The sequence below is a fragment of the Clupea harengus genome, chromosome 20 (assembly GCF_900700415.2).
Source record: "Clupea harengus chromosome 20, Ch_v2.0.2, whole genome shotgun sequence".
NCBI lineage: Eukaryota > Metazoa > Chordata > Actinopteri > Clupeiformes > Clupeidae > Clupea > Clupea harengus.
Window position 1 is genome coordinate 12,862,886 of NC_045171.1, and position 23,107 is coordinate 12,885,992.

The 23,107-nt window shown below is 46.0% G+C and overlaps 1 protein-coding gene across 1 annotated transcript in view; it reads left to right on the forward strand.

The window, feature by feature from the left end:
• Positions 1 to 286: 286 nt before the first annotated feature.
• The window catches only part of adam10a (ADAM metallopeptidase domain 10a), a 75,359-nt gene continuing 52,538 nt past the window's right edge, over positions 287 to 23,107 (forward strand). Inside the window, exons 1-2 of the mRNA XM_031557874.1 lie at positions 287 to 491; positions 19,842 to 19,992. Of these exons, the coding sequence (XP_031413734.1) occupies positions 425 to 491; positions 19,842 to 19,992 (218 nt within the window). The 5' untranslated portion in view covers positions 287 to 424. The remainder of the gene's footprint in view (positions 492 to 19,841; positions 19,993 to 23,107) is intronic.

Sequence of the window (23,107 nt, forward strand, 5' to 3'; positions counted from 1 at the left end):
CCTTGGATTGTGAGTGTGTCCATATTTTTCCCCATCTCTCATGCTTCTCATGGCAGTTACAGTAGATTGCAGTAAAACTAGCAAGCCTATGTTTCCGATTGTATCAGGAACATTTCCTGTCATATCCATAAAAACCCAGACATTTTTTGCATTAAATGGACTTTGCTCTCTCCAACCAGCAGACACCCCACGTTTTACAGGGGACGCACCGACGGACCTGCTTGTTATTTTAGTTATTTATTTATTTCTTTTTAGTGAAAGGAGGAGGGTCCCGCTCTCTGCCTGCGCGTGACGTCAGGCCGTTGGAGACAGGCAGCGAGAGGCCGCGGAGCAGCAGCTGTACGAGCACAGGGCGACGGCGCCTTTAAGAGAGGGAGAAACCGAAACAATAAACCTTTCGCGGTGTGTGAATGTTGTACGGACAATGAATTTAGTCGATATGGTTTTGATAAAACTCTTGCTATTGTTATACTGTATACGGAATACCAAAGGTAAGCACGAAACCTCTAATTCATTCTCGTTTGAAGTGTTTGATAATCGGTAATCGGATTGAAGAAGCAGTGGCTCGCGAGCTAGTTAGGGAGGGGTGAGAGAGCTCTCGCTAGCCACCGGGGAAACTGTCTTGTGCGGAAGTGATAGCTGAATGCAGCGGGACGGTTTTAGTTTGGAGTTGTCAACTCTCAATCTTGTCAGTGGCGAACACATTTCAAGCAAATGTTTCCGTCTGTCATGAGACAAGCTGTTGGGATATCATGTAGCAATCGTATGCAAGTTGTAACGTTAACTTATTCACTCACTCACTTGTTTTAGCCTGTGGCTGACTTGGGGAGAGGTGTTCTCTGGTTAGCCAAACAGCCTCACTCTATTGCCAACTTCCAATAGCGATTTCTCTCAGTGAGAAAGGGTTGAAACCTAACAGTTCAAATGTTATGACTTTGGTGTTAAAAAAAATAGTTTTTCTATTATGTGTTTACGAACATCTGCTGTGCAGGTAACATTGAGGAGCTAACGAAGCGCCAGGGCTCGCCAGATCGGTTAGCGATATAGACATAGAAACTGTTTCTGTACAGGTCCGACCTGTGTTATCAATGTGGCGGAAAACACAGGTAACCATCACTTAGTTGTGAATTGGGTTAGAAAATGTCATCTGGCAATGGCATAGTTGCTGGCTGTGTTTCGCAACTAAATGAGCACTAGGTAGCTTAGTCACGTAATTGCACTGGAAGTGAGTGAGGTGATTATGCGCGCTGGCATCGTGACAAGCTCTGGCATGCCCCTGAGTCAAGTATTGTTATGTGTGAGATGTGACTTGCGTTAGCCCACACGTCTGCTAGCTAACGTTAGTGTTATACAGTGTTTCTAAGTTAGCCACATTCAACCCACCCGCGCATGTTGCTGGTCGGTCAGGTTCTGTCATCAACACTGGCTCTGCGTGCTGTCTCGAAAGATCACTGATGTGGTTTCCCGTGTAAAAAACAAGTACTACTCTACTTCACCCTCTGACACACACACGCCATTTCCTGAGCGATACATGGTAAATGTTTTTGAGTATGAGTGAAGTTTGAGTATTCAGCGGCAACTGAAGTGCTGACATGATTCACAAAGTGAGAAGTTGGCTACTACATGAGACTTCCCTCGTTGTCTGGAGAGACATGTCAGCTACCGTCTCAACTTCTTCCATTTTGGTTCTTGGAAGATACCCTACACCACCATACACACACACACACACACACACACACCAAAGATAATAAACAAGAAGTGGAATGACGTGCAGACGGTTAACCAGTGCTGTTGAAGTTATCTGTGTTTGTTATGAGGCATATGAGATAAACTCAGTGCATCCCACTGACAGACAGGTAAAGGATTTGGGTTGTGTCCCAAATAGGTGGGTGAGATCAGGTCAGGGTGTGATGTCCCACTTAAACTGCCAACTTTGTCAGTTTGGTCCGTTCTGTATTAGTACATACGAGCACCTTGGTTCCTGTCTCATCCAATCTGTTCTGCACTTCCTAGTTCCTGCCCTCGGCAAGCTGACAGATGAAGCAGCCATCTTTCCATTGCTTTGATGGTCTCTGTTTGTGTGTGTGTGTGTGTGTGTGTGTGAGAGAGAGTAGGAATGAGCTGAAGTGTGTGTGTGTGTGTGTGTGTGTGTGTGTGTGTGTGTGTGTGTGTGTGTGTGCTTCTCTGTGTGTGAGGGAGAGAGAGTGTGAGCGAAAGAAAGTAATTGATAGCCCCCAGAGCATTTACTGTGTGTGTGTGTGCTGCAGCGTTATTATAGTTTTGAAATTTTCATTCGTTTTTATTTTTATCTATCGTCTTTTCAGTTTGGTTTTTGAATTTTCAGTTCAGTTCAGTTTCATTTAGTTTTATGTGTGCAAACGTGCAATAGTTTCGTTTTTGTTTAGGGTATAGTGTTAGTTTTCCAGGTACTTTTTAGTGTGGCATTGTTCCTTGTAGTTTTTATGTAGCCTAGTTTTTCTGTTTTAATTTTTATTTCAGTTTGACAGCTTGACTTTATTTGTGTCCGCTTCACGTGTTACCTATGAACCAGAAATGGCCTGCTCTTTGACCTGATCTGGTCAGGTCTGACGTTTTGAGGATCATTGTAATGCAGCAGGCTACTGTTTTATAGTGGCATCATTTAGATTCCACGGCAGAAGGATCTGTGCGGGCAAAACCGTAGGAAATGCATGAATGTCGCCCTAAGTCCCCAGTAGCCGGCGGCTTCAGAGGCTGGATTTGTGTGGGCCCTGTGTCTTTTATAGATCCTAGAGCAGCAACCTCACTGCTATCGCAACTGTAATAACTCAAACGTTTCGACAGAGCGTAATTGATACAGTATTTTATACCCCCCCCACAGACTTTGTCACTCTCCTCTCTCTTTCTCTCTCTTTCACACAAACATATGCACACTCGTACATGGCAGAGAGGAAATGTAAGTAGTGTGATAGTGCCTGGTTTTCAGCATTCATTAACACACTGTCTCCCCTCAGACCCACTCATGCGACGAGGCTGTAATAACTATCTCAGTAGATTAATGGAACATGTCTACAGGGATCCTGTGGGAAGCCATGGGAGATTGCACTGGCTGATGGTGTGTGTGTGTGTGTGTGTGAGTGCGCGAAAGAGGAAGGGGGTCTTTGTACCGAGCAGGCCTATCCCCGGCTTACGAGTGCCGACACACCCCAGTGTGTGTGTGTGTGTGTGTGTGTGTGTGTGTGTGTGTGTGTGTGTGTGTGTGTGTGTGTGTGTGTGTGTGTGTGTGTGTATGTATGTATGTGTGTGTGTGTGTGTGTGTGTGTGTGTGTGTGTGTGTGTGTATGCACACGCGCCTGTGTGTGTGCGCGTGCATAAACACACATACACACACACACATACACATACCTATACACACACTCAAACAACCACTGCACAATGCATCACGTGGGTGCTCTGATCTGAATTAAAGCCACTTGTTTGGCAGCTGGGAGGTCAGCTGGGTGAACCTGCACTGAGCTCTGGGAAACACACACACACACACCAACGACACACACACACACACACACACACACACACACACACAAACCAACGAGGGACATGTCACACACACACACACACACACACACACACACACACACACACACACTTCCTCGTTCTACCCCCAGTGTCGCCTACATTGTTCTTCCATAGTTGAAAATACAGAAAATGTGAATATGAAATGTACTGAATGAAGATGGTCAGTGAGGTGTGTCAAATGTGTGAAGTGTGTCAAAGGGGAGGTCTGCGATTCTGATCCAATTCACTTTTTGTCAGATTCAGCTAATTGCTCCCCACGGTCCTCTAGCTGTCTGTTCAGTGTTTGCGCTAAAAAACCTCTGGTGTTTGTACAGTCCTGGCTCTGTGAATGGGAAACAAACATAGTGTCTCGGACCAAGTGTCTCGGACAGAGCCATAAACAATCCCAGCAAATCAACACCGTGCTTCAGGAGCACAGGCATGTGGGGTATAATTTGATTGCCTGTTGAGCACAAATATCTGCAGCCTTTGGCAAAACCAAATTTCAAATGCCTTCTGATGTGTTTTTTTTCCCCTGTCCTTTGTGTTAGTCTGACTATCATCTCTCTTATTGTGTGACACGAGTTTTTCACGCGCCTCAAACTAAACTCTCCGATCAGTCTGAAAAAACTCAAGTCACAGATGTTTGGGAGTGTCGTCAAGCTTTGAAGCGATGTTGTGCTGATAGTATTTTCAGTCAGGAAACTCTCCGAATATTTATGAGCTTTATTTATGTAGATGACGTGGTAGTGTGTATGCATAACGGCTGACACTGCTGCCGAAGAACACAGCTAAATAAGACAGCTAAATAAGACATCATGAAGCCATGAGTGGAAAGACCCCCCGGCCCAAACAAACCCAGAAGGGTGAAGCTGGGGAGGACCTTTCGTAGCGCAGAACAATTACATGGCGGGATTTAACCAAAGTTGTGTTGAGGGCGTAAAAAGCTGATTGGCTCAAACACCGGAAGACCAGTCAGCAGCGCCACTTAAAGTTTCCTGACTGCACCAATTCATTAGCCTGGAGTGGAGCTCCTGATTGGCTGGAGGCCGAGTGTCCCATAGATCTCCAGGAATGTGATTGGTTGCCAGTGTAGATCCAGGAAGTGGCAATGGCCTGGTACCTTTCTCTGGGGAATCCAGTTGGTACGTCCAATACATCAAGCCTGGGAGCTAAGTCCATTTTCTCCGAGTGCAAGCCAAAGTTGAATTATTCATGGTGTGAAGCCTAATCTGTATGTGTGGTGTGTGTGTGTGTGTGTGCTGAGAGCGGCGGTATCAGCTGGCCAACTGCCAGAGCGCTGCCTTTTTGAGCAGACCATGCAGAAATATGGAAGGTGGAGAGTGTGTGTGTTCTTAATTAATTATGTTTGAGGAGGTCAGTCACTTTTCAAAGTGTGGCGAAGGGCTTTTGTTCTCTTTAATTTTAGTGCGTGTGTGGTGTGTGTTTGTTGTGTGTGTGTGTGTGTGTGTGTGTGGTGTGTGTTCTTTTTCCCTGTAACTCCCCATCTCTATTAAGAACAGATATCAGGCGGGTCTCTCCGTTTGTGGGCCAGAGTGTTTCCAGTGAGGAGGATTTATTTGTTTGTTTATTTGTTTCTTTGCTTATTAATTTATTATTTATGTTTGTGCATTGCTGTGGATGTGACCAGAAGAGAACATCTGTTAGAGGTTTGTAGTATGGGAGAGGTCAGGTCAGAAGCTGAGACACACACACACACACACACACGCACACACACACGCACACACACACTCTCCCACACACAGACACACACACACACACAGACACACACAGACGGTCTAGTAGGCTGCTTCAGAATCAACAGGGCAGCCCATAAGAACCTGCTTCCAGACACCATATGCAATCCTATACAATCTATACGGTTCTTTTTAATATACTTCAGCCTGAGGTGTGTGTGAGAGTCTCAAGCTTCAATGAGTGTAAATTTGCGTCAGTGTGTAAAATGGGATTATATAGGCGCTGACAGATTAAACTTCAGTGCCTCCCTCTAAACCTATGGGCCTAGTCCTTTTAATGTATGTTACAAATCCTTTTTTAAGTATTTGTTAAAAAGTAAAAGCTTCCCTTTTTTTTGTTGCACAGATTGGGTCTGAACATCTGTTTCTATGGTCTATAGCCTCATAGTTAGAGTCAGTGAAACACTTCTGGGAGACTGAACATGGACTGGTGGCCATCATGCTACTCACACCCAAGCGGACAGGATGCATACTCACTCAGAAATATAGGGACGCATTTGAAGTGTTGAGGAAGGAAGGAGTTGTAGGTGACTAATTCTTCCTTCCTGACTCATACAGTACAGTGGCCCTTAAGTGGCAAACACAACAACACACAAAGGGACGAATCCGCAATCACAACAAGATGTAGGCAAGCCTTATGAGTCAGTAAACAAAATCAAAACGAAAACGCAACATAAGAAAGGCACAGTTTCATTATACACACACCATGTTATAAAAGATCAATATGCAACACACACACACACACACACACACACACACACACACACACACACACACACACACACACACACACACACACACACACACACACACATGAATGAGTCTATCATATGGAGCGGGTGAGATATCCCTGTACCGTGTGTGTGTGTGTGTGTGTATTACAGACCAGAGCTCAGCACTGCCTGCAGCGTCAGTGGCAGAGGCCAATGCGTTGGGTATACTAATACATCACCCCATTTCCTCTAATGCCAAGCACTTAAGCTGCGGTTAGGTTGGAGCCTAACTCATGGAATTACTGATAGTGTTTTTCTGTGTATTGCTGCCACTGACTGTGAGTGTGAGAGCATTTTGTGTGTGTGTGTGTGTGTGTGTGTGTGTGTGTGTGTGTGTGTGTGTGTGTGTGTGTGTGTGTGTGTGTGTGTGTGAGAGAGTGAGAGCGATGTTTGTGTGTGTGTAAGTTCTTTCCTATGTGTATGTATGTGTGTGAATGTTTGTTTGGTGTGTGTGTGTGTGTGTTTGTCTGATTACTGGTAGTGTCTTTTTTGTTTTGTGTGTCAGAGGTAATTAGTCTACAGTAAGCCTCTGTTACCCTGTAAAGCATTACATCATCAGAGTTCTCAGACAGAGCAGCTCGCTCAGGATGGGGTCCGGCGCTGATGTGGCCCAGGTCCGGCGCTGATGTGGCCCAGAGTTTCATCATCTGCTGACGGCTGCTGTGATCTAGTTCCACCTGCATCCTCATTGTGAACTCTTTAGCTGCTCTTTAGCCAATTTAGTGTGAGTGTGTGTGAGTGATGAGTGCGTGTGTGTGTGTTTCCGTGTCACTGGTGCACACAGCGACCATTGTGACACCACTCATTTCCTGTAAACAGGAAAAAAGGCTCTTTGGGTGTGGACAGATTAAACCCTTCTGCGAACACACACACACACACACACACACACACGCACTTTCACAAAAAAAATGAAGTGAAACAACCGACTGAGCCACTTAGAGGTGAGGTCAGCTGTGTGTGTGTGTGTGGTGTGGTGTGGTTTGATGTGATGTGATGTGGTGTGGTGTGTGTGTGTGCGCGCGCAATTACAAATAACCTAGTGTAGTGTAGCGTAGTGTCGTTTCTGACAGGCCTGGTAAATGTCCTTCAGTCCAGAGGTACAGAGGCTAGATTGCACTGTCGTTGTGGCGGGCTTGTCAGAGCCCATCATGCCAGCGTGGATTGATTGCTTCTGCCTGGCGGCCGCGGCCGCAACTTCCTGGAAAAACAGTGTAAACAAAGTTTGAGCAGAAAATGGATCTGCTATTAAAGCTGCCAGATTCTCCTTTTAATCACGCTGCCGTCTCGCGTTACAGACCTGCCCGCCGTCGCACTGCCAAGTCAGTCAAATGACTGGTGGAGAACACCAGACAGACAGACAGACAGACAGACAGACAGACAGACAGACAGACAGACAGACAGACAGACAGACAGACAGACAGACAGACACCCTCTTAAGCATGCAAAAAGCACACATCATACCGAGGCAGCACAATGCACCTACCTCGTGCTTTTGTGTGTGCCCCCCCCAACCCCACCACACCCCCACCCCACATATTCAGCTCCTCTCCCAGCCTGCCCCCCCCCCATTAGACCCGCCCCCCAGCACAAAGGCGTGTTTGTCCCCAGATCATTTGCTCGCTCATGCCCACTCTGAGCCAGCCGCTTTGCCCACAGGGGGTCCCTACCACTACCCCTGACACACACACACACACACACACACACACTCACCTACTCACTCACCCACACACACAGGGATGTGTTTCCTGAGGGAGATGCTTTCTCCTAGGGCCTCCTCAGAGTGGGTTATAACGTGAAGCCCCGCTCCAGCTTCCACTCTATGGCATATCAGTAATCCCAAGACTGCCTCGCCCAGGACAGGAGGGTAGGAAGGACGTAATAATAAATGCCACACCACGTACAGATGTGGCGATTAACTAAAGAACCGTACTGATTGGCGATTAACTAGCGAACGGTACTGATGTGGTGTTTAACTAGAGAGCCGTACTGATGTGGTGTTTAACTAGGGAACCATACTTATGTGGTATTTAACTAGATAACCATACTTATGTGGTATTTAACTAGGGAACCGTGCTTATGTGGTTTTCAGGCACATGAACTCACATGACCTTTGATCCCGGCGTTGCTAAGGCCGTGGTGTCGTAACCAAGCACCAGGAGTGTGAGCAGAGGGTCACCCTCAATGTCTCTCCCCTTCTCTGTCCCCCTGTGTGAGTGTGTGTGTGTGTGTGTGTGTGTTAGTGAGCGAGCAAGCCAGCCACCTGCTGTTGGGATGGATCCAGTATCAGTGGTTTGGCCCGACAGTGACTGGGTGTAACCGAGAAGAATAGGTTACACTATACACACTCAGTCTCTATAACTAAGTTTAGGAAGGGAAGAGTGTACACACACACACACACACACATATACACTCTCACCCACTGACGGAGTATATAGATACACACACTCACACACACACACACACACGCACAGATTTAAGAGTTTTGTTTAGAGAGGCCTCATGTCAGATGGCCTTGTATAAACTTCTCGGGTTGGGGGGGTGTGTGTGTGCTTACTTCACCCCTCTGATTTTCTGGGTTTCCTGTGAAGAAGTTCTAGCCTGTCAGAACTAGTTTGTGTTTGTGTGTGTGTGTGTGTGGGGGGTGTCTATGTGCGGAGCTTGTGTTTATGTTGTTTTGCGCTGTGTTGTGTTGACGGTTGCTGTGGAATGCATCTTTTTATTTGCTGAGGCCGAGTAAAAAGCGGTGCGTCTCTCTCTCACGCACTCAAGCACACACACACACACACACACACACACACACACACACACACACTCTAACACACTCTCTCTCGCACGCACACACACGCTTGTAAGAGGGGAGAGATGAGGGCCAAGGGCCAGAGCGAGAGAAAGAGGAAGAGGAAGACAGAGTGTGTGTGTGTGTGTGTGTGTGTGTGTGTGGCAGAGTATGGGCTCACATGAAGATGAAGGTGAACTCACTCTGATGGCTGTAGACTCCACCTGCCTATCACACTCAAGGTTGACGTCTCTCCGTGTAATTTAAGGAGCTGAACAGTGTTGACTAAAGCAGAAAATCTCCCCTGGATTCATCTCTTCTGCTAAGAGGGTGTGTGTTTGTCGTGTCTGTGTTTGTGTCTGTTGTGTTTGTGTGACTGTTGTGTGTGTGTGTGTGTGTGTGTGTGTGTGTGTGTGTGTCTGATGTTTGTGTGTGTTGTTGTTGTTCTACTGTTTTTGCAGTGTGTTTGTACCCTGGGCTGGCCTTGCCACTGAATAACGATGTTCCGTTCAGGTGACCTGTTAATTCATTTGAAATGAATTAAAGTTTTAAATCCAAACCGTGTATTTTCAAGATTTACATGAAATCATTTTTCAGACACTTTTTATCCAAAGCGGCGCACAGTGCAGTATGTGCGTTCCCTGGTAAAGGAGCCCCCATGACTGGTGTTGGTTGCATCTTGCTCTGCCAGTTGACTGGAACAGAAACACAGTACTGTTTAAAAAAAAAAGAGTATTGCCTGTGTTGTGTCTGCATGACTGCTGCGTTGCGGAGCTGTTGCGGCCCGGTTGCGTGTGCATCACTGCTGCGGCACGGTTGCGTATGCATCACTGCTGTGTTGTGGTACTGCTGCGGCACGGTTGCGTGTGTGTATTCACACCGGCGATGTGCCTGCTGTGGCGCTGCTTCTGCCAGCCTGTTTATATTTATCTATTTCACTGTCTGTTTTTGCTGAGAACGGCTTACCTCATGCGTGATGAAAAGGCTCCACGCCAAAACTCTAGATAACTTGCAGCTGCGTCTCACGCAGTAAGTGCGCATGCTCTAACCTGTTAACATGGGCGTCTCACGCAGGCAGTGTGCTCTAACCTGTTATAATAATTAATAATAATTAAGACCTTTGTCAGGTTTTTAATGGCACACACGACACACTGGAACACACACGTGCATATATGGAGGCGACACAGGACACACACACACACACGCAGGTAAGCCTGAGATCGCGGTGAATTTAGTTTCTGCTTTTTCCCATCCTGGACTGTCCTTCCTCAAGGACCCCCCAGGAGCAGTGGGCAGCTTGTAGCGCCCGGGGACCAAGTGAAGTGAACTGTCCATCTTTGGTCAGGGATGGACATGTGTTCTGTTATATTGCATGTTTTTTCTGTTGGGGTTCTTACTGGAGGAAACCCCTTGTGAACACGGGGAGAACATGCAAACTCCACACAGAAAGGCCCGGGAGATAGCCCACTTGAGCACTGTGCACTCTGGGGAGGACCTGCCCCCCAGAGCCAACAGCGCCCCATGTGGGAATCGAACCCATGACCTTCTTGCTGTGAGGCGGCAGTGCAAGCAGTGCAAGCAACTTATCATAGGTGTCTCACGCAGGCAGCGTGCTCTCACCTGTTAACATGGGTGTCTCACGCAGGCAGTGTGCATGAGGCGTAAGGCACCTTTCCCCTGCTGGAACTTACAGGTCGTTTTAGGGAGGAACTAGCGCACCTTTGTGTGTGTTTCGACGACAGGAACCGTCCTTGTAGGACCCCTTTCCAACTGATGGGTGGGGCTTGCAGTGATGGTTGATGCTTATTGGTCAAACAAGAAGTCAGTGGAAAACAACAAGCGCCATTTTTAGAATTGAAACCAGTGGTTAAGTGGTAAATACAGTAAAAGGAATTCGAAAGCTAAGGGAGTTGATATTGAGGTCACTGTCACTGAATGAACGCATGCAAAACACCAGCTGGCATAGGCTTTAATTAATCAACAGTGTTGCCAGGATCTTCATTTATCAAGTAATTCTGCCATGAAGCCATTTAGCAACTTTATTGCAAAATTCAACCGTTGACTCGACGTTGCGCTACTCCTAGAAATTCTATGGTCTAACGGTTTGATGCTGGTGCTGCCACTGGGGAAATATATTATTACTTTGCTCAGAATTGATTTAGCGATCAAAGAGCAGAATTATTAGGCTACGTCTGGTAGTTCCTGCACCGAGGTGGAAATGCCAAAGACAAGCAGGACGAACAGCGGGCTATTCTGGTAAACGTTTGAACCACTCGAAAGTCCCACGAGTTCCTGAGGTGGAAAGACGCCTTTACACTGTTTTATCAGCCCTTCCTTATGATAACCTGAGGTGCAGGTAGAAAAATATGAGGCATATGATAGGATATATATGATATCATGTATGATATGATAGGCATATGAGTTTGTGTGTGTATAGGGCAGGCCTGGTCTATTGGAAAATGGCTTCCTGCGCTGGGCAAGAGGTGACTCCTCTCAGCAAGGAAACTCCACCTGTCAAGAGGAAACTACTGCCCTTTCCTCCTGTCACCCTCCATTCCTGTCCTCTCCCTGTCCTCTCACTATTATAATAATAATTTAAAAAAAAACATATAACTAACCCTAACCCTATCATTGACAGCTCATAGCAAACTAACAAAAAAGGACTCGTGCTGCCAATATTTGCTTCTGTAGTTACCTTTCGCTACGGTTACACTTAGCTTAGCCTATGTAGTTACACTTGGCTTAGCCCATACGGTTACGCTTTGCTTAGACAATGTAGTTACCAATGTAGCTAGCTGAAAACAAATGCCAATATCAATACCAGGTTTTACGCCACTACACCATAAGTGCACTTGTCCAGGCAAATCAACCTAGTTTTTGAGTTGTCATACTCGCTCTCTCACTCACACTCTCTCTCTCTCCCCCTTTCTCTCTCTCTCTCTCTCTCTGTCTTTCACACACACACAGACACACACACACACACACACACACACACACACACACACACACACACACACACACACTCACTCTCTCTCTCTCTCTCTCTCTCTCTCTCTCTCTCTCTCTCTCTCTCTCTCACACACACACACACACACACACACACACACACACACACACACACACACACACACTCTCTCTCTCTCTCTCTCTCTCTCTCTCTCTCTCTCTCTTTGTCTCTCTCTCACACACACGCACACACACACAGATGTCCCTGGTGTCGTAACTCTGCTCTTATTCACACAATGGGTTTTATGTTGGACTCAGGGGGGCTGGGTCGTTCTCAGGCCCCAGCAGGACTTCATTGTGGAGCCGGGAGCCGTGTGTATTGTGTACTGTGCCACCAAAAAGGCCTCTGTTCTAGCTGATTGATGACTTTTAAACACCCCCTCACACATACACACACTTCCTCCATCCGAGAACCAGGCTGGCTCTGGTTCCTACGGTCCCCTATGCTGAGCTGGTTCCTACGGTCCCCTATCCTAAGCTGGTTCCTACATATCCTGATGTGGTCCCAGAGGTTCCTCTATCTTAGTCCCTGTAATCTCCTATCCTGAGTTGATTCCTAGTCCTTATCTTGAGCTCATCCTTGTGGTTCCTCTGTCTTGAACAGGTCCCTATGGTTCCCCATCCTAAGCTGGTCCCTTTGGTTGATTAGCCTGAACAAGCCCCTATGTTTCTCATTGACTGAACTCCTGTGTGTTTGTGTGTGTCTGTGTGTGTGTCTGTGACTGTGTGTGTGTTGGGCGGGGGATTGGATAGGCTACTTTACGTGTGACTCATTACTCCATGGAGACACACACTCATTCACACAACGAAAACAGAGCAGTGTATGATGCATGTTGGCTTGGCCAGACTTGTCATCCTGTGTTTGTCTTTAAAAGGCAAGGGGGAGCCAGTCTACCAAACCCAAGCCTTCTCTCTGCCCCCCCCCCCCCCCCCCAAACTCACTCTCCACTTCCCTCAATCTGCCCCCCCCCCCCCCCCCCCCCCCCCCCTCTCCCTCTCTCTTCGCTCCCCTCTGATGTGTGTGTGTGTGTGTGTGTCTCCCAGTAAGTGTTTCCTCCGGGATGAGATGAGTTGAGGACAGTCCACTGAAGTTAGTGCAGGAGGACCTCTTGTCCGCTCAGCTCTTTTGCTCCTGGACAGCACCTATGGTGCTCGTGCGTGTGCGTGTGCGTGTGCGTGTGTGTGTGTGTGTGCGTTTGTGAGTGAGTCTCCACACCTATGGTGCTCACGTGCCTACTGTACCACCTGGCAGAGAAAACTGGATGTACTTTGATCCCCAAAAGGCTACTGGAGATCTGCTGCCCCCCTCTGTCTGTCTGTCTGTCTGTCTGTCTGTCTGTCTGTCTGTCTGTCTGTCTGTCTGTGTGTGTGTGTGTGTGTGTGTGTGTGTGTGTGCGTGCGTGTGTGTGTGTTGACGTCTCTGCACCTGTGATGCCCGCAGTGCCCGCTCCGCTCTGCTGGGTAGGCGCCCACGTGGCACAGCTGCACGGCTATTTTCACACCAGGGTGCCTGCCAGCTAACGAAGCAACTCGCGCACGCGCACACGCACACGCGCACACGCACACGCACACGCACACGCATTTGGAAGAGACTCTCTACCTATTTCAGCTGGATATCTGTCTGTGTGTGCTCAAATTGGTCTGTCTGTCTGTCTGTCTGTCTGTCTCACAGCTTGTGTGTGATGGGGACTGTGTGCAGCAGCAAATTCTTATTTTGATAATCGAGTGTTCTGTTGATTATTTGTCCGATTTAATCAATTAGTTGAATGGTTTCAAAATCAATTCCAATGTTATTTATATATTTCAAGGTTTATGCACTATCGATGCTTTATTCATTTAAGGGAAGTTATAAACAAACAGCTGTTTGGTTTAATGCAACATTTAATGAACATCTAATGAACATCAACACTTGAAGTTACTTTTCAGTATCACATTTACAGTATATCACTTCAGTTAGCATCATGAACGTCATCACTTCAGTTAGCATCATGAACGTCTCAGTATCACATTTACATCACTTATGTCACACTGCCCGACCAAATGTTCACATCATTGCACAAGTTGCGTTTGAATAGCGTAATCTCCTGGGTTCATGATTACAACATTTACATTCAGTGTCTGTGATGAGACGAAAGTTGCTTGTGCCTGCTTTCCTAATTATTTACGCAATGCATTTAGCATTGCTGGAGACTTGGCATAATCAGTAGAGAAAGCAGCTTTCCTGTTTTTCTGATAAGTTCAGGCTAATTACACCATCGTAGTGAATTGGTTTGAGTTGTTCGTATGGAAACGGCAACTAAAGTTGAATCTTTCAGAATGTCATGCAAGCAGTGGCAGGTAATTGCGTTGCTAATCGTACTTAATTTGGTTTTGAACCAAAGTTAGCCGAGTCTCCTTCCGCAGAGCGACACGTTTCCTTTTCAAATGCCTGTGTATAGCAGATGTGCACCTGTGCTGGTGAACTCTGCATCATTGCAATGCAGCTGATGACCCGCTGAGCAATGTCCAGGATTTGGTGAAATGCTCCTATATTTAAATGACTTTGATCACGCTGATGTTACCTGTCATTTTTAGGATTTGTTTCTCATTATAGGAAAGTGATGTTGGCTACTTATAGCCACTCCACCCTATACCTTGGAAGATCGACTATTAAATTAGCTGGCAAGGATTGTTTTAGTCGATTAGTGGTTGTAGCACTTGTGCACGCATACACCAGTGTGTGTGGAGTGTCTCATCATTTTGGGTCTGTGGTGAATAGTGTGTGTGTGTGTGTGTGTGTGTGTGTCAGTCCAGCCCAGCCCAGCCCAGCCCAGCCCAGGTGGTGTGCAAAATTGATTCGATCAGCACTCTCTCTTTGTGAACACCTGAGTGAACGTGTTCGCACAGATCTTTATCTGAGTAATAATAAGCTCAGGAGAAGTTCAAGCGAAGCTCAATACGAGGCCAACACTTGCTCTTTCAAAGCCTTCAGCACACGCTCAATACGGTTTCATTTAATTAATCTCCGTTCCACTGACTGTCACAAAGGAAGAGAAGTTAAAGGAGAATCAGTGCAGTGAATCAAAGGATGATCTGTTGAGCCAGCATACCAGACGGGTACGGTGATAAAGGAGTGATTTAGTGGCCGTCCACATGACGACTAGAACTAAGTTTTTGCGAAAACGGAAACGTTTTTTTTGCGTTATAGCCTTTCGTCCACATGACGCACAGTTTAGAGTAAGAGGAAGTTTTGGTTGTCTTAGGGTGTCTTTGGGTGTCTCCATGCTGTGCTCCTACATCACTTTTAGTTGCATCATTCTATAACTTTAGCATTCTTTTCTAAGATATCCTATCATTTAATTTTGTATTCCTGTGGTAATGTTTTTTTTTTAGTGTGACTGTAGTTCCTCCCCGTAGTGTTTGGTGATGTATCTCGCTGTGTTTCATCTATCGGCTGTTAGGAGGCCAGACAGACATTATTATTATTATTATTATTATTAGGATTCCTCCGTCAGGAGGAAACCTATTGTTATTGTTGGTATTATTATTATTATTATGCAATGGGAGTCAATGGCAGCCCCTAGAACCGTATGGTAACTTTTTCTGAAATTTGGCACACTCATTAAGGACAGTCCCTTCATCACTCACACAAAGTTTCATGTCTCCCACTAGACCACACTAGCGCCACCAACGGGTCAAAGTTGGACTTTCGTTAACACTGTAACTTTTGAACCGTTTGAAGTACCATTGGATTCCTTGGATCAAGACGAATTCAACGTTCAATGGCGCCAATTTTCGGTTATATAGATTTTCCTATATTTCCGGTTTTATCAAAAACCTTTGAAAGCTTACTCCTCCTACAATTTTGGTCAAATCTTCTTCTTCAAAGTCACTAGAGATGATCTTCAGACCAAGCCTCACAAAAGACTTCATACAATTTTGATCCTCACAACCGTTTGTCCGGTACAGCCACTCAAATTCAGCAGAAAAGCAGCCAAACAGAAAGTGAAGTCATATCTCAGCAAATCTTTCAGATATCAACACCAAACTTGGTATGCACGTGGAAGACACTACAACATGTTCCCATGTGCAAAGGCAACTTCATATCTTCAAAAATGAGCAAATTGCAAATCGCTAGTTGCCAGCGTGATTTCCGATGTAATGTCTCACTCTCTGCTCCTTTAATCCTGTGCTCGAAGGCAACTTCAGGCGACTGGTACAGTAGGTAGAGAAGTCGTCTAGTAATCAGAAGGTTGCTAGTTCAATTCCCTGTCGAAGCGTCATTGAGCAAGACACCTCTTTCCTTTCTTCACTCTTCTTTCCTCTATTCTTTCCTTCTTCCACTCTTCTTTCTTTCTTTCTTTTACTCTTCTTTCCAAAATTGTGAAGAATATACATTTCCCCCTAGTTTCGCAATATTTGGAGGAATCCACATCGCTGCTTGCAGCTATATTTATTATTATTATTATTATTATTAATAAGTATGGAGTTGAGATTCTTCTTTTAGTGGATAACACACAGATTTGGCTGACATCCTGCTCACATAAAAGAGCGCTGTAGATGTGGGTGTGTCTGTGTGTGTGTGTTTGTAAAATAAATAACAGCTTTTGTGGAGGCTATTTTCACACAAACAGTTGAGACAAATGGTTCTGCTTTCGCCAGCTTCTCCCACTGCATCATTCTAATGTTACACACAGACACACACACACAACCACACACACACACACACACACACACACACTCAGATATACTCACATATACTCACATACACATCTACCTACATGCTCGCTCACACACACACTCAGATATATACTCACATATACTCATATACACACCTACCTACATGCTCACCTACGCGCACACACACACACACACACACACACACACACACACACCCTAATCCTGAGTGCAGACTGATGAATAATATGAGGCTGTGCACTTTATGTGAGAGAGGATGAGAGGAAAAGAGAGACGGAGAGAGAGGGGGAGCAGAAGTTGGCGAGATGGGTGATCTCTGCCAACAGGGTCATCCCAACTGCATGTGGGCCAAACCAGACGGCCCCTGGGAGAGAGTCAGAGTCAGTCAGAGTGAGAGTCGGAGAGTGAGAGTGAGAGTGAGAGTCGGAGAGTGAGAGTGAGAGTCGGAGAGTGAGAGTGAGAGTCGGAGAGTGAGAGTCGGAGAGTGAGAGTCGGAGAGTGAGAGTGAGAGTCTCACCCAATTTGTGTTTGGGAAAATGTTTACACGGCAAAGTTTGTATTAGAAGTAGCCTACCTCCTATGGTATGTTTGTTCCATGTTGTAGTTCTATCTTTCTTATCTATCACGCTGAAACAAACTACAGAACAAACCAATCAGGAACTAATAACTAATAACTTTTGCAGCACAGTCAGAGTTTATGGGAAACATTCAGCTAACCATGTAGCCTAGAAAATAAATGTGATGTGTGAGATAACGTGGCCTGGAGTCCAGTAGGCGAGGAAAAACGTTCACCGTTTTAAATACACGGAATTGAGAGGCTCTGATAAAATGATGCGCAGAGAAATACATTTACTTATGTTATGCCTGCATTTTCACACACACACACACACACACGCAGACACACGCAGACACACGCAGACACACGCAGACACACGCACACATTTATGCAGTATGCAAAGGAGCTGCATTATCTCAGCTGAGCAGGGGTTGCACACAGCAAGTTGAACCCCCCCCCCCACACACACACACACACTCACAGACCCCCCCCACACAACAGCCCTTATTATTGCCTGAAAAAACGGCAGACACACGCAGACACACGCAGACACACGCAGACACACGCACACATTTATGCAGTATGCAAAGGAGCTGCATTATCTCAGCTGAGCAGGGGTTGCACACAGCAAGTTGAACCCCCCCCCCCACACACACACACACACTCACAGACCCCCCCCACACAACAGCCCTTATTATTGCCTGAAAAAACGGCCGAAGGTGTAAAAAAAAAAACACACACCAGTGTGGCTGGGACACATAGCTGAAGTAAGTGCTCAAGCTCCTGGACTTTAATCTGCTGGAGTCTGTGAGTGTGAATCGGGCCAGTTTCTGCTCTCTACTCGTGGTTCTGCTCTACTGGGTTTGGACCCTCTGCGGCGGGTCAGGTTTTCTCATCGAGTCAGCAGCACATTCAGGTTTATCAGCCGTGTGTGTGTGTGTGTGTGTGTGTGTGTGTGTGTGTGTGTGTGTGTGTGTGTGTGTGTGTGTGTGTGTGTGTGTGTGTGTGTGTGTGTGTGTGTGTGTGTACCTTAACAGCCGTGCTCTGCTCCAGTGGTCTGCAGCACTATCAGCCGTGTGTGTGTGTGTGTTTGTGTGTGTGTGTGTGTGTGAGAGCGAAGCAGAAGTGAGGGGTGGCCTAGTGTTTCACGGATCAGTGCTCTCCCACAGTTGCTTTGGTGCTCGTGTGAGCCTGAAATCTGTGCTGCACAGGTTCTTACCCCTCCCATCCTCACACCACACCATACCCCTCCACACCTCACAACACCACACCCCTCCCATCCTCCCATCCTCACCTCATAACACCCCCCCCCCCCCAACCCTAGCTGTATTAACTGTCAGGATGCTAACTATAAAAGCTAACTATAGAGACTAACTGTCATGAGGCTAACTGTCATGAGGCTAACTGTCAGGAGGCTAACTGTCAGGAGGCTAACTCTAGAGATCTGAAGTTCTAATAGGAGCAGGGACAGGCTTTAAGCTTATAGCCGCCCTCGACTTTTAGGGCTCTTCAGAGATGGACTGTTCTGATAGGCAGGCTTCTGTTTCCAAAATAACCCTTCAAGTGCAGAGGAACACACACACACACACACACACACACACACACACACAGGCAGTAAGAGATCAGCGAAGCACCTCAACCATGTATTGCAATCACCATATAATACAGCAATTAGGGTATAATGATAATCTCAAGCAGGAGATTGGTACTTACCTTTAATTAGCTCCTCACACACACACACACACACACACACACTCACACAGGGGAGCTCTGCTGCCTGTTACTTGGAGTGTAATCATCAGTGAACTGCCCTTTCCTTGTTCTCTCTCTCTCTCTCTCTCTTGCAAGAACAAACCAAAGAGAGAGAACACTGAATGAATGTGATGAGAGAGACTGAGAGCCAGAGAGACAGGCAGAGAATGATGGTGAGCTGGAACAGCAGAAAGTAAATGTGTGAATGAGAGAGAGAGAGACATCTTGATGGAGCTGAGTGAGTGTTTGCCACGAGGCGTAGAAGGCAGAGAGAGTGCAGCGGAGACCGAATGAAGAATGCAGTGACGTAGAGGGCGAAGGAGAGATGTGAATGATAGTGTGAATGATAATGAGGTGGAACGACAGACAGACAGAGACAGACAGAGACAGACAGAGACAGACAGAGACAGAGAGAGACAGAGAGAGACAGAGAGAGACAGAGAGAGACAGAGAGAGACAGAGAGAGAGAGAGAGATCTGGACTCAGCTGAGCCTCCTCCATAATGCATGCGGTTCTCCTGCTTAGGAACCTCATCACGCAGAACACTTCTCCCAGTCAGCTACTGAATTTGGCCTGAGGTCCGGCCTGAGGTCCGGCCTGAGGTCCAGGCTGAGGTCTCGAGACACACACACACACACACTAGAGGGGAGTAGACATCCTGTATAGTCTTCTGAGCAGTGCAACTGCAGAAGTAGACCCTAGATGGACACACTGAGAACAGTTTTCTCCTTTGGAGAGCGTCACCAACGCGGAGCGTACAGATCGCGTGTGGCTCTCGTGTAAGGCAACCTGTGTCTTGGTTTGGTTGGGTTTTGATGTGTATCACTTAGCCTCATGTCACCGTGGCGAAAGCTGTTTATCTCTACCTGCATGTATGTTAAGATTAAGTGTGAGTATGACTCATATGCTTCATGTCATGTCATGCCGTGTGTGTGTGAGTGTGTGAGTGTGTGAGTGAGTGTGTACCTTGACCTCTGAGTTCTGACCTGTGACCCCCTTTCTCTCCTTAGGTCAGCTGGGCACGCCCTTGAACAAGTACATCCGTCACTATGAGGGCCTTAGCTATGACACGGACACCCTGCACAGCAAACACCAGAGGGCCAAGAGGGCCATATCCCACGAGGAAAAATACATCCACTTAGAATTCCTCGCACACGGAAGGTCAGTCTGCCGGCTAACATCGTCTCTCTGAGACACACACACACATACATACACACTCTCTCTTACTCTTACTCTCACTCTCACTCACTCTCTCTCACACACACTCTCACTCTCTGTCTCTCACTCTCTCTCATTCTCTCTATCTCACTCACTCTTTCTCTCTGTCTCTCACTTGCATTTATGCTTCTCTCAAAAGTGTTTGAGAAATCTCTTGAAAATCATGCTATCAGCTCTCTGGCCGTACAGAAGTCGTGATAAGGTTTAGGAGGTTTGACATATTGGCCCCTTGTTTAGCGGCGGGAACTCTGCAAAAACCTCCTTATCCACTGGGGCACATTGTCCTAAACTCCGCCTGGGCGTGTTGTCTTAAACACCGGGGATGGCACGACTTACTCTTATTGTCAGCAGAGATTTTGGAGATAGGTCAATGACGATCAATCACTGCCCCAGTCTGATTTATCTATCTGGCAAAAAATCTAATGTTCCCTTTTTTGGAGGAGAAATACATATTTTTGTACTATTAGGAAGCAGGAGCAAACCTGTGTTATGGGTTAGGGCAGGTAATCTATCTTAGATATCCTCAAAGCTAACACATCCTGTTAGGCTTACAAAAGAATAAATTGTTTGTTTTAAAAGATGAAACCCCTTTAAAGACTCAAGCATTTTGGGAAGAGGTAGTCTAATTTGTCTCACTTAATTAAATGCCCAGTCAGAAGTAAATGAATGTCATTCATGATGTAAATACACATACATTACTTTTCTTGTTATTTCTAGAAGACATTTTTCATTGCATTAGTGCAGTGGTTCTCAAAGTGGGGGGCGCGCCCCCCTGGGGGGGCGCGAACACTCTCCAGGGGGGGCGCGATGTCACAGACGGAGAAAGAAAAAAAAACCGCCGACCTGTCACTGGTTAGTGAAAGCTCCCTCAGTAGCGAAATGCAAGGGGCTGGACTGACCCAAACAAATCAAATACTGTTTTGCTCCTGATCCACCAATCAAAACGGAGTATTATCATTTCATAGCGAGTAGCACCTCCGCTTCCGAGTATAAAAACAAAACGCAGGCATGGAGGTAAGCGCTCACCCTGAGACGACACTTTGCAGAGTTTGTGCAATTTCTCTTGTTTCCTCTATCATTCAGATATTCATTGCTTTATAAACAGTATTTTTAAAGACTCACTCCTTCCTTAGTAATACCTTACTGCACTTGCAGTAGGTCTATTCGTAGCCTATTCTAAGGAGTAATTTGCTCCACAATCTTTTAGAAAAGCTCGTAGCCCCGAGAGCTAGCCTAGCTAGCTACCTTTTCCAACTACAGCTAGCCCTTTTCTCCTTAACACCTAGCCTACCTTTACATTTTTTGATCATCCACCGCAACAAATAAAACACCAGCACTTGAATACTATTTTGTGCTGTCCCTGTCTACATTGTGTACAGTTCGTTTGGTTAGGAATCATTGCCTAGCACAGCCTTATCCATTGTTCGTGTGCAAGTCGTTCACAACCACACATACAAGAACACGACGTTGAAATTAGAACTTTATTAACTTCATACGCTGTATCAGCAAACAAACACAACATGGACAAGTTTCTGATTCGTAAAAGTCAGAAAGAGAAGCCTGTGGACTTCTTTAAACATAAACGTGATGGCCTCCAGCAACAACGAACCACCATGTCCAAGCATAGCACTATCTCCAAGCAGTGTCTGGAGCATCTTATGTAGTTGCTCATAGAATTTCTAAGCTTGGCAAACCCCATACAATTGCCGAAACACTGATTTTGCCGGCCACGCAACACGTTTAGAATAATGATAGGTATTGTGCTGAGTTTAGCTCCTATGTCAAATTACACTGTATCACGCCGAATATCAGAAATCAGTTTGGGTCCTATTTCAAAGAGGACTACCGTTCATTCGCCTGAGTTCGGGATCCATTTCTCTGCTCAGCAGATGAGCTGTCACTAGACATGAAAGAGCAGCTGAAGAGTGACAGTAGACTTAAGCATCTCCCCTCTTTCGTCATTCTTTTTTTTGTAAAGATCACAAGAGGCCCATAATAATAACAGTATCCTAATGATAGCAATAATACCACTTATTATTATTATGATAATAATAATAATACAATAATAATAATTGGTCGATAATCATTAATTATAATAATACCTACTATTACTGATAATAATAATAACAATAATAAAAATAAATAGTTATAATAATTGTCTGTATGGGCCTAACAATAACAATAGCCTAACCTTGACATGTCAGGCCTATCAATAACAATACACTATCTATCTATCTATCTATATATGGTGGTGTAGTTGAGGGCGGTGGCGGCGGGCCGCGGGTGGATGGGGGGGCCCCAACTACCCCTAACCAGCTTTGGGGGGGCCCAGCTTGCAAAAGTTTGAGAACCCCTGCATTAGTGCATTTTCCACAAAGGTCTTTTTTTTTTTTTGGGCTTGGCCAAGAGGCGTCCCAGAGAGGGGTCAGTATATCTACACATACAATTACATTTTATTTATATAGCGCCAAAACAATAAAATTGTCTCAAGGTGCTTTACAGGGCCCAGGGCCTGAACCCCCTGAAACTTACAGTCACCAGTAGCACCACGTCATGCAAATTAATCATTTTTTTACGAGCTAGGCCTAAATCAATTATCCAGAAGGGATGCATTTATGGGATAAGCTATATTGCTCTTGACAAAAATAGCACGTCATGGAGTTTCAGTGAGCAAAACTATTACTAGGCTCAAAACCCCACCCTGATTAGCAATGAAGCTGTCAGTTCAAACGGATGTGGCTTGGGAAATTTAAAACATGTCTGACAAGCTACATTTATGTGTCAGCGAGTGTAATTGTTCTGAACAACAGAAGAAGCACTGTGGTTTATTCCTGGTAAGGGCGCTCCCGGCAAACACTGTCCTGATTCCCTGCGGTGATATTGCCATCATCTGACCTCACATGACGCATTCAGTGTAAAGGGATGGCTCGGCAATGCTATTGGGTCAGCTTTAACCAAACCTTTCACTAATTCATTTGGACCTGGCTCTGCCCACTTAGTGCCTTTGACCACACCTGTACCCCTCTCTCTTATTTATGCAACAGTGTGCATTTGCTGC